General features: G+C 43.3%; 1 protein-coding gene across 3 annotated transcripts in view; it reads right to left on the bottom strand.

The window, feature by feature from the left end:
- The window catches only part of LOC6526411 (roundabout homolog 2), a 39,657-nt gene extending 33,538 nt beyond the window's left edge, over positions 1–6,119 (bottom strand). The window contains exon 1 of one of the 3 annotated variants that reach the window (XM_039370534.2): positions 5,567–6,119. In XM_039370534.2, the coding sequence (XP_039226468.1) occupies positions 5,567–5,621 (55 nt within the window). In that variant the 5' untranslated portion in view covers positions 5,622–6,119. The remainder of the gene's footprint in view (positions 1–5,566) is intronic. The other 2 variants (XM_002087494.4, XM_015197911.3) reach the window with 2 other exon arrangements.
- Positions 6,120–15,211: the final 9,092 nt, after the last annotated feature.

The raw sequence follows: 15,211 nt of genomic DNA, 5'->3' as shown, positions 1-15,211 counted from the left end.
CCAGGAAAACTGATAATTTTTATGCAAAAATGTTAGTTAGTGAAAATATTACTTAAATTCAAAGATTGATATTTATTTCCCTTCCCTTAAACACTCAACTGAAACTGTAATGGCCCCATTATTCATAAACTTGTGGGGCGAATGAAGTCCTTCAATTAAAAACTTCATTCTTGATTACTGCAGCTCCGTTTATTTAGCCAATCCAAATGCACTGAAGGGAAAACTTTTGTGCCCCCTTCAATTTGAGTTTGTCAGCTGCACTGTCTGCCAGAAGCACTCCATTTTTTTCCCATTTCAGCTTGCCATTTGGTGCACTTGAAATTATAACCTACATTTAACATTTTCCGCACTCCGGCATACAAATAAAATAAAAAGCGACCTCCTTGCAGAAAAGCTGCTTACGCCAACGCCCTGTAATTTTCACTCCTGAATTGACAACTTTGACATAATTGACTGCCAGGACACCAAAGGACCCACAATGCGACGATGGAAAAAACCCAAGAAATAAATAAATAAAATTGCAACAACCCATAAACACTGCAAGTTCTTGAGCAGCTGAATGCATAAAAATCCACTAAAAGCCCGGCAAAAAAACCCAGAAAGAATTTAAGAGCAGAATGGAAAATCACAATATATAAAGCTGGTCAGGAAGGCGACGGAGCCTGTCATGCTGGCCACCGCCGACTATTTTTATAACAATTTAATTATATTATGAACTTAAGCATTTTTCTTCCGCTTTTTGGGCTCGTCATCTTCATTAGCACATTAAAATGTCAATGACACTTGCTCCGCAGGTCTGCAGACCCTTTTTCCGCTTTTCCCGGCCAAAGGGGTAAGTATTTGAAAAATGCGCGAGAAATGCGGACAACCAGTTGTTTGGTGGGATGGATGAATGGATGGATGAGATGGTGGTGCCCAGACATCATCACTGACCGCATGGCATTCTTATTTTTTCCACACTTTTCACCGCCGCCCTCGCAGTGCTTTATGATTACTTGACGGCGCCGCAAACTGGCAGATTGGTGGAAATGGTGGAAATGGCGGAAATGGGGCTGGGAAATATCAAAGTTGTCGTAAAAAATGTGCTCGACACTTGTTTACGTCGTCATATTCCTGCACTCTACTTTCAAGGCGATACAGTCGGTTGTCATGGCTTTGGAAAAGGGTTGAACAAGTTGTTTGGCTAACTAAATACAGTCATCTTAATATCTGGTATTATAAGAGAAAACATGATATAAATACTGTCATCATATTATAAAAGAAATCGTTATATATACCACAGAATTTAACTAAATTTAAATAGTACACGTTCTACTCACTAAGAAAGTTTGCAATCATATTTCTTTTATTACTTGAAACTAAGGAGCTTTATTATTTCTTGAAAAAAGTTTTGCCAAACTAAATTGGGTGAATTTCAAGCCAAATTTTATTCCCTCCTCGAGTTTAAGCAAATATTCCTTATGAATGTTTTATAGCATATTGCTGTGTATAGTTTAAAGACAAGCAAGTGATAGTATTGTTTTCGTGGCTTTGGCATGATAACCAATCCCACAACGCGCTTTCCAAAAACTTTTCCGTTTCGCACCGAGAGCAGGAAAGTTTAGCCTGGTTTCATTATGGAAAATACTCTGCTGCATTTGCGTCCGTGTTTTTGCCAGTGTTAATTTTTTTCGCTCCTCCATTTTTAATGGTGAAACTGGAGCACTTTAAAGTTTTGATGGCCTCCAAGCGCCTTGGCAGCTGCTTTAGAGCCACGTTTACTATGGCAATTCATTAGGCTCAATTGCCCCGCTACGAGATGTTGTTATTTTCATTATTGTTTTTATGTTGTTGCAGTTTTCGTTACCCGCTGTTCCATTGTTGTTGCCCCACTTCGGTTAATAATAGAGTGAATTATGTTTTCCCATGGCAAACACTCGAAGCTCAGCGGGCTATCACAGAAGTTGGGGCATAGGATTAGTATTGGCCTACACAAAACATCGACATCGAGGAATCGAGAAATCGCTTAATTAAGCTAATCAAAATATGGCGATTATGGGGCTCGCTTTGAATGGAGTCCTGCATGTCCTTTGTGGCCATTGTTTGCCTAGTGCGTTTGCACCAGCAAGCAAATAAACAAGTGTCCTGTGTGTTTTTGTGCGCATCTCTTCTATTTGTATTATGACAGCCGTTCAATTGATGCTGAAATTAATTAAAATTTTCCCTCGCATGTTCATGCATGCGGCTGTGTTCTGTGTGTTTGTGTGTTTGTGTGCCACAGGACTATCTGGCTGAATTGTCCTTTGGCCGAAGGCTAAGATAAATTACAATTTGCCAGGACGTTGGGAATACAACTGGAAACTGGTAATTGCTTTGCATGGAAATTGTGTGTGTAACAGCAGTAGGAGTTGGCTAAAATAAATATTCGACTATCTAATGGGTTTTATGCTAAGCCAAATATTTTTGCACAGTTTTGTTATTTCATTTATCTAATTCAGTTGTAGTTTCAACTAATGTTAGTTATTTTTATATGTTGATATATTCAATTAAGTTTGCACTCTCTTATATTATTTATCTATACTAAGTGTAGAAGCTTTTCCTTGTCAATTACCACTGTGCTTGTTAAACTGGCAAGTAAATACTGTATCCCTACCCGACTGGCTGTCAATTTCTCAAATATTTCTATATTTAATGGACTCCAAATTAATTCCATATTACTTTATTACTGGGCGACCGGGTCCTTTCCCTAAAGGAATAAATACCTTCGTCCTTTCAATTAACTCGAGTCTGGCCAAATAATACCTATTCTCTTGGCACCGACCCCGAAGTCGGAAAAGAGCAAAATTCGAGCAGGTCCTTTGAGTTTTTGCGAGGAAAGTCTTAAAGGCAGCCGGTGGGGTTCGTTCTAGCATCTAAAATAATTGAACCCTTTTTTCCCCTTTCTTTTAAAGTAATTTAATGCCTCAGTTACGAGGGAAGCCCACACATTCCGCAGAGAGACGGCAACTTTTCCCGTCTGCCATTGATGCCGCAGGCTAAGGGGCAAGAATAGATGCGGTGCTACATGGGGAATATTTCGTGGCACTTATCAAAGGCAGCAACAATTTAGGTTAAATACTCATTAATATTCCGGTCTGCCAAACTTTTTCCTACTCCTACTCCTACTCCTCCATGCGGATGGCCCTGTTTTTGCCAAATAAATTTATGCCCTTTGCTGTCGGTAGCCGCCAGGCACGAGGGCCAAATACAAGACAACCGATCCAAGAGTCCTTTTCTCGAATCCCAGCCATATAAATAAGCACACGCACATGCCGCCGAGTTGAGCCCACCACACAGGCAAAAACATACAGAAGAAATTAATTTTGCGTAGCCTACTTTCTTGGGGGCCGTCCAAAAATGAGCGAGAGACCAAACCGAAACCAAAACCAAAAACAAAACAAGAGGCCCAGCAATTTGGCAGGAAAATGATAATTGCCTGGTAACGCTGTATACAAAATGCATAATTTATAAATTAAGCAAACTTGGGCAAAGTTGGAAAACGAAAAGTATGGCACACAACTGGGCCAAAGAAAAGTAACAGATATGCGAAAATATGGTATTTACAACTATATAGCTGGGAGAAGAGCCATAACAATTAAAAGCTCTTAGTTGTAATCCATATTTGGGTGCCCAAAAAAATGTGAAGCGCCGACAGAACACAAAATGCAGAGGTACGAGTAATTTACCCAAAGGAAAAATCGCTCGCCGAAAGTATTTAATTTTCTTTTATTGGATACACCGCACACGCAGGAAGCAGAAAAGCAGAGAAGCAGCCAACCCACTAAAATGCCAATATATTTTTTGCTCGAAATTTATTGCATACTTTGCAGCGCAGCGAGGGAGCGGGATGGAGGAACTGCGCGAGCAGGACGGGGAGACAAGGACACGCGTGTTGTCGGGATTTATTTATTTACTCCGCCATATCCTTCATCCTGCATTGGCGGATTTTGTGCGCTGATAAAAATTTTGACATGCCAAACGAGGGGAGCTGCCAGGACAAGAAAAAGTTCGGTGCCGTGAGGGGATGGGGATGGAGATGGGGATAATGGGTAGCTCGAAGAGGATGTAACAACAAAATGACAGGATATTATTCAATTGAATTCGTTTACATGCATGAACTACATAATAAAAATGCCCTTAACCAAAAAAGGAGATCCAAGCGTAAAAAACGCAAATTGCACAGCGGCAACATGGAAATGTACACACATATGTACACACAAATACGTGCGACCGCCGAAAAATATGAATAATCTTTTGTATCATTTGTATCATTTTGTGGCCCGGTCGAAATGCTTTTTTGTGGGCCCACATTTACTTTTTTGGCCAAGGTGTGGGAAGCCCCTTATTAAATGCGCATATTTTATGCAACAAAAGCAGGCCGATGCGAGTAATGCCCCTGAGTACTCACTTGTATTCAGACCCACGACTCGAATTCATACTCATTTCGCTTAGTTAGCCAGCCCGAGGGAACAGCCCGGCTTGTTTCCCATTTCTCGTTTCTTGGCAGAACATTTTCCACTAATTTGTTGGGCTGAAAGCAGCGGAAATTGTTTTGCGTCTGGCACAAAAGTTTTGCACATACGAATTCCCATTTGATGGCTACAACTTAATGGTGAGATAAGCAAGAGTTATGAATTATAGTTGGCAAAAGTTTGTCGGCGAGGAAGTAATCAATGCATTACGCATAAGCATGTTTGGGCGGATGGAGCGAATCGGGAAATGCCTCAAGTTATCTGCCAGTTTAGGCCAATAAATGCAAATCAGGAAATATGCTAAACTGGCAACTAAAGTTAGGTAGCGATTAGACAGGATGAGCAAGGGAATTAATTCCGAGTGTAGATTTTATGCTTAACTGTTTCCACAATAATCGCATCAAACTTGCTCTACACAAAATATTATGTATGAATTGTGTATCCATTATATTTTAGTCTGGCTCCTTTTAGTTCAAAGGTTTTAAGTCTACCTAATTGCTTTGGTGGCTTCTTCAGCTGTCAGCAGGGACTTCATCTACTAACTCCGAGTGTTTGTCTTTGAGGAATGTAAACTCTTAGACAAGCGTCCGTATCAATAAACCAGCATTCAGGTGAATCCAAGCCTGACATCCGAGATCCCAGATCCGACATCCTGGCAATGGAATGGATGTCATCCTTTGGACGAGCCATTCAACACCTGTTGGCAATCATCATAAATATGCCGGGCTCCCAAAACATCTCGGCCAAGTGAGTCGGATGAGTTAAATGCAACTCATTACGGGATCGCAGAGCCATACAAATGTCGTGCATTCACGAGCTGCCACTTCTGTCTCTGTTGAGCAATTTTCTATGGAATATTTGCAATTGCAGGCCGGCTGGCTGGATTGCACTTGAATTGCACCCGTCTCCGCCTTTCATTCACATCCACATTCACATTCACCCAGTGGGAAAGACCAGAGCTTGTGGCAGCTGCACAAACAGAGAATGCCAGGCAAACGGCCGAGAGGAAGGAAGAAGGGAAGTCCATGACCAGGATGGGTTTTTTGCACCAGTTTTGTATTTTTATTCGAGCTTACCTTGTGCATGGGTCCACTTGAGCAGGAAAACGATGAATACGAAACGTAAATCCATTTTACAATTTTTTACAGTATTTCGCCTTAAGATAAACTGGCTAAAAAAGCGGAGCACGAGCACTTATTTGCCCAGCCCAACTCCAGACACACACACAAATGCACACTAACACACCCACTCCCGCAGGGATATATAGATATATAGATATATATATATTCGAGTTGCTTGATTTCTACTCGACTTCCATTCGCACACAATTCGCTACACTTCGCCTGCAGTTTAGGAGTTTACAATGTATGTTGCGGCCACAATGCTTCCGCTTCCTTTTGGCCAGGCCAAATTTGGCCAAAGTCCGGCCCTCGCATGTCCGTAATGTCAATTAGCTTAGATTTCCGAGCGAATTCGCACTTCGTTTGTTTATGTTTGCTGCCAATCCAGTGGCCAGTCACCAGTCGCCCACGAAGTTGGCCCAAAACAACTGGCGGCCAAAAAGCTCGACACGCGCTCACTTTCAGCTCGATAACCGTTGGCGGCAGTAACCAAAACTCAACTGAACGGCGTCCCACGGCAAACTTGATATGGGGTTCCTCAGTTCCTCAGTTCCGGACACCGGGAACAGTCCACAGCAATGTTCGCTGGGTGGTGAGTTTTCCGGGCTTCGGAGCAGCTCGGCAGCTCGTAACTCGCCGCCTGGGGAAGTTGGCGGAGGAACTTTTCGGAGTAAATTCCTGCAGGGCAGTCATCAGCTGTTTCAGCGGGGAAAGCTCGGGAAAACGAGAAGTAATACAAATCCTTCTACCAGGTTTTCTGATAAGGAAGTGCCTATCTGTGATGTGTGATGAATGTGTTTCTGTAACGTACTGAAGTGCCACTTATAACTGGAAATGGAAATCCTTTAATTAGTAGTTTGTTCTTTATTTCCATTTCCATAAAAATTTAAAAAAATATATATAAGAAAAGACTAAAAGATATAGAATTGGCTCTCCAACATTTTGGTTTCTGGTCCCAGTCAGGTTTGTTTATTATCACAGTGGCGAGCATAAACATTTGTTGCTGAATCCTGCCGGCAAAAGTGGTGAGTCTGCGCACTGGCCAAATAAACAAAATTTTCGGACTGGCAACCGGAATTCCTTTGCTCTCTGAATGCTTACAACACTTCGAGAGAAAGGTAATGTATATTCACTGAATGAGAACCGGAGAAGTAGCGAGTAAGTTTGAATATTTCAAAATAGCCGTTAAATGCCGATGCAATTGATGTATTCAGTAAGATATTTTATTTTTAAAAATATAGACTGCAATAAAGTTCTTGTTACAGATATCAATGGCATGATTGGAACCTAATGCTTTGCTAATAATATAATTCATTTAATGAATTAAAATTTTAAATATTCATTATACCCCTAACTTCATTCACATGACTTGTGTCGAGTGCTTTGTTGTAACTGGGGCATTAGGCATTTAAACTTGCTGCCAACCTGCATTTGAGGGCAATCTGCTGAATCGAACCAAACATCAGTGGCATAGTTAATTAGGATCCTGGGAGCCGACGTCGTCTTTCACCTGCTGATTCCTGTCGTCCTCAGGCACCGCAATCAAAATTAGCTCAGTGGCTTGCGGTGGTGCTGCACTTCGGTCCCCACGCCCTAGGATTCCCCACCACATCGTTCTAGATCGCATAAACAACAATTAAAACGCTACAAATTGCACACACAAACATCCTTCAAAGGATGTGACCCCGCCGCCTGTCCCGCTGCCAGCTTTTCAGTCCAGTAAGTATCCTCTTTTTGCCGTTCCCCGCTGTTTTTCTCTTTCTTCAATTATTTCCGATTATTACCAGGAGGAACTCGGTGGAATAGCAGGAGGAGGGGGGAAGGACGAAGGATGGGTGGCTGAGGTCGAGGTGGATGCTTCAAAATCCATGTTAATTGCTATTTTGCTCCCATTGGCTTTAAAAATCCTTGCAAGAAAACTAACAACCTGGGGGTCAGATTTTCCTGATTTGCCATTCATTCTACGGCCAGGACAATAACAACTCTCGGGGAATATCCTTGCTGCTCCCCTAGTTCACTTTCCTCTGCTTTTACTCGTGGGAAATGGGGAAATGGGAGAAAAAGGGAAAAGGAAAAACTGGAAAACAGGCAGAATGGAAAGATGCGGGGAGTGAGAAATTACACTGACGACCCAGTAAAGTAAGTTCCGAAGATAAACTGCAATCGAAGGACGTTGACTGAATGATAAATTACACTTGACAATGGGCGCCCTCACACACCCACACACACCCTCACACACGCACACCCACTCACACACTCGCACAGAAGTGACGCGTGTGTGGAGTGTTCGTCCGAGTCCTGGACAGGACTCCACTTCTTCCTCCAGCTGGCCTTCTTGTGCTCGTTTGTCATAAGTTTACTTTTAATATAAAAGTTTGCTCGCTTTGCTGATGTTGAAAAGTGATCATCGCGATAATTACACGGCCATAATGATGGGGCTGCTGCACAGTGGGCCGAAAGTTGCTTTAAAGGATATCACATATATATAAATACATATTATTATATACATTTACTCTACCAAATCTAGTAGGAATGAAAATTCTTAAGATAATAGTACTTAATTATATATAAAAAATAATGAACCTTCATATTTTAATTCGTTTAATTTCAATCGCGTTTCTTAGATGACAGATGAGCCGCCTGTCAACCCATATTTCATAAAAAGTAGGAAGCACTTTCCGCATTCCTTGGCACCGCGGCAGCCACCGTGGTTTTTGGGGTCCGTTCGCCAGGGGGCGCCACTGCAGCCGTGCCCGAAGATTTATGTGCTCATGTGGTCAGAGAAACGAAGGACCCCCGCCAGGATATCCCCAGCTCCAGTTCCAGCTCCCCGCTTTCGGATTCTTGAGTGCCAAGGAGCTCGAGTGTGTTTGTCAGCTGGGTGGGGGTATGGTGGTGGGTGGGTGGTTGTGTTGGTCCAGCGGAGGGCGGTGGCTGCCCGGGGGGCGGGGTAATTATGACGGTTGTGGGTGGCAGCTGCTGTTGCTGCTCGAGGAGCGGTAGCCCAGTTCCACTCATTAAGGATATCCGTGCAGGAAAACAATGCCAAAGCCAGCACTCTGCCGCACACAAAAGCCGTTACAGTGTAGCCGCAAAAGGGAGACGGCATCCAGTTTTCCCGCCGCTTTCCCCCCCGAATTTTCCCACACTTTGCCCGCTTTTCCTTTCGCCTTTCCACTTCGCCTCTCCCGCACGTAATGCATTTAGTGGCTGCGGTTTTTGAGCTCTCGCAACTCGCATTGTTTGCTCTTTGGCCTCGCCTCTCGCCCCAGACAAAACAATACAAATTTATTTTGCCGCCACGCCCACAATCACCCGAAAAAGGGGCGCCGGGAGAGGGGTGCGTGGGGGGCAAAGCGGAAGAGATTCTTTTCAACCAAGGCGAAGCGACGGCCCAGAACTTGAGCAGTGCACGGAAGTTCCGGTTGAGCCGGAGTCCTTCCCCTTTCGCACTCCCTCTCTCTCTCTCTCTTCCCGGGAGAAAAGTTTTCAGCCAGGAATTATATCTGAAAGTTGAGCGGTGACAGGATGGGCGGCTGATGCTGCAGGGGGCGTGGCAGGGGATTGGTGGCTAAAGAATGTATAGCACACCCAAAAGTGTTAATTCATTTGCCTTGGCATAATTTTATTCATTCGGGTTTTGCTGTTGAATTAAAAGTTTGGCCAGCAACTGGCATAACAAATTATAAGAAAATTGCACGAGGTAAGTGCTGGATTCCAGTGCGATTTATTAATGTTGGCCCCAACAGACATGTTGTTAAATATGGCAACGAATCCCTAGTAACAAATATAACTTGGCATTAAGCAAGTTCATAGTTTAACTATACATTCGATTATTTTTCAGATTGTCTGACACTTTGTGACAACGCCCAAATCAAATCAGAAGTAAATCGGAATGTCCAAAAGCTCAGACAAATGATCAATGGGCGAATCACTTACTGCGACTCTGCGAGAGGGAAATGCAAAATGTTTTTCCACTCTCTGGCTGCCAGGATGTGGAGGAGAGCTTTTCCAACTTTGAGTGTGATTGATTGCGAGGGAAACGTAATTGAAATGCCGCCAACTTTGGCGGAGGGATGATTTGGAATGGAGGGAGCCGAATAGACAGTGACAAAAAGGGAAAGTTTTCACTTCACTTCGCTTCGCTTTGGTTTTCCCCCGAGCCGAAAGGCAAGTTTTCCATGGCATTCGACTAGACGGCGAGCAGACAGTGGCTGTCATTGTGAATCCACAAGATGCATATCCTAACGTAAAATCATAAATAAAAGGTAAAAGGTGGGGAATCGGAGCGCATGCAAATGCGAAATCAATCCGGCAACTGGCATTAAAGATGCAACAACCTGGGCACAATGAAAGCGAAATCTTAGAAGCGCCAAGACAAATCATAAAAAAAAGGGGAGAACAGGAAATTGCCAGACATAAAATACGTCTAGATGGGAACATCTGGGGGTTGATCGCGCTGCCACTTAACTGCAACAAATCGCCAAATAAGTGGAAAATATTGCAGGCCACAAATTGCTACGTCTTATCTCAAACTCCGCACACTTTCGCAGCAATAAGTGGCTCAAAGACAGAGAAACCAATTCCGATGACCTCTTTAAATATTAATACGCGTGCCGTGATTGCACTGGGAATTGTGATTGACTTTTTGTAGACCCCGCCAGCAACCCCCGTGCATTGCGCATCCTTGACATCTGAGCAGCAGCTAAATGCACAACCCCCGAATCCTTGAAGTGCCAGCCAAAGACAGGACGACTCCACTCGAGCGGTGCTAAAATCCCAGGAGACGCCATTGCCACCAGCCTAAGAACAAACTGTGCACTTGACAAAGTCCAGAGGACGGAGGGCAAATACAGTCGGCCAAAAAGGTGGCAAAGTTGTTTTACCTCCAATTGATGGGTTTTTCGAGGGCTGGGGAATTCCCCAGTTCATCCAATTAAAAAGTTGGCTCATTGCACATGCAATGCCACGCGAACTCATTTGTTTTCGCTCGGTTTTGTCAATTAGCGCACTGAATTGGCATTCAAAAAACACGAGTTCGATCAATTAAATGCAAATTTATTGAAATCAATGCCAAATTAGTTTCCAATAAATACTCATTGGCGAGTGCACTTGCCGCTGAATTTAAATTAGCGGAAAAAGTGCATGGAAACAAGTAAATGAACAGATAATTAGCACAAGTAAACATCAAAATTTATAGAAATATACAAGTATAAATCTTCTAGTAAGTCGCCGCCCACACTCAATAGCTGGAAGTTCTCTCTGAAATGTTTAGTTTTATGATCCGCCCATGAGCACAGACATTCGCCCGAATGGAGGAGGATCTATGGGATTTATTAAGCCTCTTTGCCTGTTTTATATATCTGCCGGAATGTTTTTGCATATTCCATTAGGCCGAGGGTTGCTCCGCCTCAGTAACAACAAACATCAACTGTCCCCGCCTCTCGCTGAATCCAGAAGAGGTCCTTGAGCCTCTCTGTGGGGGAAATGCCCATGGACTCAGACCGTAGCCAGTTTTATGTCCACTTAATAGTTTTGTTTTTGTGTCTAGAAGCACTGGTGGTGGAGGATAGAGATGAAGGGAGGGGGGCAGGCAAATGACTAACCAGAAATGTGAAGATGCCTTCGGTCAGGATATCCCCGTACGTATTGTACGTTTACGGTCCCTGCCAAGTGTCTGGTAATTTATGGGACCGAGCGTCAAATGGCAGACGCGGCGGCTACTTGACAAACCCCAACTCACAGGACTCCTCTCGTAGTGTCAGTGTGTGTGTCCTGTGTGCAGTGGTATGTGTTTAGGTTTAAATTATATTAAACTGCCAGCGTGGCATGTGCCCCATTTCAAATGGCAGGGCAGCTCAGGAATTGTTTTCATAATGTTACCTCAGGCACTGCGAAAAATCAGACTGAGTGTCAAGTGTAATCCTTTATTATCAGTTTCTATCTTTTCTTTACTGATTCATTAAAAATGGTTAGCAGTTGTTCTACGTGTATTATTTTAATAAGAACAGACATTTATCATTGCTGCCACTGTTCCTAATCCCGACCAGCATTTCCATTTAGTGCACTGCAAATGTCAAAAGTTGATGCCAAAAGTTTTCAACACTTTGGCCCCAAACCGAAGGAAAACGTGAAGGATCCAACCAGCGGGGGTCGTCTAATTTAAATTGGTTTGTTTTTGTCTGCTGGCATTGCGCTTTTTCCCGCTCCATCTGCCAGGATAACTCCCTTTCACTGGTCCTCGACAATTACGACTGCGTTTTTTCCACTGGCGAAACTTTTCAACGCTCTGGGGATTTTTGGGGGACAGAAGGAGCAGCAGGAGGAGCAGGGGGAGCAGGTGGAGCAGGGGGAGCAGGAGCGGTAAACGGCAGCGTTTACTACCGCTTCGTATATGCTGTCGCACATTTCATTTTTGCTACGGCGAGCGAAATTAAAATGCTTGTTTTCACTTTATGCAAATTCTTTCTTAAAAACGACCAGAAAAAGGACGAAATCAAATGAGAGGCAAGCGAGCTCCATCGACGGTGGGATATCCTGTAAAACGAATTACCCTAAGAAAATGAAGTACGAATAAAATTACCTGTTATTATTATTTCTGCTACTTTTATAAAAATATAATTAATAATAAGGAAATATTTGCAAAAATGAACTACACCTATAGGAACTATACAAAAATCTCTATCAAATATCTATCTTACTTTGGAATAAGATGCATTTTTTTCCTGGTACCTCTCAACCATTAACTCCATTTACAGGGTATGGAAAAAGAATTGCTGAGTGCCCGAATACGCGTTGAAAATGAAAGAAAAAAGTATAAAAAGGTGGAGCAAATAAAAATGGCGCGTATTTACGTTTGGGAATATGTAAATAAGCGTCCGTTGTATTTGTTTTCTTTAGCTTGACGTGGCATCCGGACAAAGGGGGGTGCTGGGTAAGGTGTTCGTTTTGGTTCCTTTTGGCTTGGATGGGTTTGGTTTGGATGGGTTTGCTCAGCTTCGCTCGTTCGGCTGAGAAGGGGAAGTTTTGGGTACTCGTGGGGCTTACAAGCTATTAAAATGTCGCTGCAAGTACTTAACTGCTTGATGTTGTCAATTTAAATTAAAACCACTGCCGCAAAGTTACGGATACGGATGTGGGGGTCCAGAGCTATAGACAGCCCCCAAACCGAATGCGCTCCATAAAGAGTTTGGGGCGCAAATGGATGTTGCACAGGGGCATGCGTGGCTTAACAATAAAGAACGGGGGTGAAAGGAGGGGCATCAAAACTTTTCTTTATGGCTGCACTCTCTGCGGGCCTTGGAATCCAAGAATCCAAGAATCCACTGTCTATATGCTAATGGTGGCCGGATGGGCAAACTGGGAAATTAAAAAGTTCCGTCTGAGGATCCGAGAAGGTCTCGTCATTAAGGAAAGTGGCTTATTACGTACATACGTCTAACACAGAGTTGGCTGACAATTTCCAGCACTTGGCGTAATTGTTTCCAAAAAGTTTGAGGACTTCTGCACTGCGTAATTGAAAGGTTTTCCGGCGGGTGACAATACATTCTAACCAAATTGCCGGTAATAAAATGGGTACTTTGTATGGTCCATCATTGGTTAACTGCCTGCCTGGTGCCAGTTTATATTTACCAATAAATATAATTATCGCAGGATCCTAAATATTAAAATAAAGCTTTACAACTCCAGATTATCTTTGTTGAAGCAGCCTTCGCTTTGTGGGATAAAAACACGTCCTTTTCCAATTAACTAATCCAACAAATGGCTGGCTTATTTGGGCGATAAAAATCGCAGGATACACCCGAATAAAAATATATGTTTACGACCAGAAGCCAGGTTGGGAAAGCATAAAAATATGCCAAGCCGATCTGCTACCTTATATTTCCGAAAAGCAGCCTGTCAACAACTGGCTCTCGCCCCGTCCCCCTCCCACCCGCCTGCTATCTCTTTCGGTGGCGTAATAAGCGATTCGGCTCGAGGCATTTTAGTGCACACACCACACTCACACACACACCACACTCACACACACACACGTAATCGCATAAAAGCAGAGCCAGGACGTGCTCTGATTTTGTAAATAATTGCAATGACGATGCCCCGTTGCCAGGACCTCGTGCGAATTCCGCAAAAACAACCTCCGGGCGCCAAGTCGAGCCCACGACCGAGCACATGATAATATTAATAATAGTGGTAATAATCATACGCACTGTGTGCCGAGCACACACACCACACCCATCACACCCCTACAAAAGCGGAACAAAAGAAAATCCCGCCGTCGTCTGACGCCTGCCTCTGTTTAATATGATTAATGCCCAGCCGAAGAGACTTGGCAAAATATTTACACGTCCTCGCGGAGCTACAAGGATTCTTTGGTAAAGTTGGCTCCCCTTTCAGCACTGAGCTTAGCGGGACTTAGTTCTGACAGGATTCACAGTAAGTGGTCTTGAAATGCATTTTCCACAGCATTTCAGTGAGAGCTGCAGCTTATCAGGGAAGGTAAAACACCTTAGAAAAGCATTGGCAGTTGCAAAAACTGCCGTGTCTGTACTCACCAATTTTCACCAATATCCTTTTGCAGTCAGGTAAATATTTCATTTGCCTTCTCTGTAAGCGCACAAAGTTTACTTTGAATGCAATGAACCAGGCGAAATTTGCCTGACAATTAAACAGCTTGAGATGCCAGAAAAAAGGCAGTAAAAGTTGGAGAGGAAAATATTCCATTCATTCCACGGCTGGCAAAGCACAAGTTTATGCATCAAAGTTAGTTGTGTGGCGCCCCAAACTTTGAGCAACGATTTCAGTAAGCGATGCGATCCGCAAAAATTGTGCGGAGAAAAGAAACGAGATGCAAAGGAGTAGAAACCAATTGCAAAGTTTCCGCCCAGAAAGATGAGGAGAACTTTGCAGAAGGTAAATCTGTCTCCATCCTTAGCATTGTGAATTTATGCCTTTTGGCTGCCAGCGAGTCGGCTGCATCAAAGGTACCCAAAAAAAAGTGCAAAAACAGCAGAGGGCGGAAAATGCAATAGCGCAGAAATTAAAGAATAATATTTTCTCAGGGCACCCACGAAATGCAAGCGACCGTTAACTAAGAAAAAAAAAGAAAGATAAACAAGATTTTCCAGGGGGTGGAAAATAGAAGCAGGCTCTTTAAAAACGCATAAATTGTCATTGGTTCACGGGGGTGGAATACCGAATCCACCACCACCACCCACATCTTTAAGTGTTATTCTTTGGCAACTAACCCCTATGAAAATAGCTCTAGATGGGGTCGTAATACGATATGTTTACTTAAGATGGAAGTACGGTTGACCCGAAACAGGTAAAAGGCTCTTGTCAATCAAAACGCCAACTGACAGTTGACAGGCTTTTGTTTTTAAAGTCTGCATAAATAAGGCATAAATGGGCTGATCACCGCATTACCGCCGACATAATGGCCAAAAGAACAAGTGTGCATGAAATAAAGGAATTCTCGTATTTAAATAAACTTGGCTGGGGCATAAATATAAATCTGCATGCAAACCAAATGACAACATGCGTGGCGCAAACAACAATTGCATCATCAAGTCGTGACGTTTGACAAATGAGCCTTAACCTCCC

The sequence above is a fragment of the Drosophila yakuba genome, chromosome 2L (genome assembly GCF_016746365.2).
Source record: "Drosophila yakuba strain Tai18E2 chromosome 2L, Prin_Dyak_Tai18E2_2.1, whole genome shotgun sequence".
In the NCBI taxonomy this organism is placed as follows: domain Eukaryota; kingdom Metazoa; phylum Arthropoda; class Insecta; order Diptera; family Drosophilidae; genus Drosophila; species Drosophila yakuba.
This window is presented reverse-complemented; position numbering and strand designations above follow the sequence as displayed.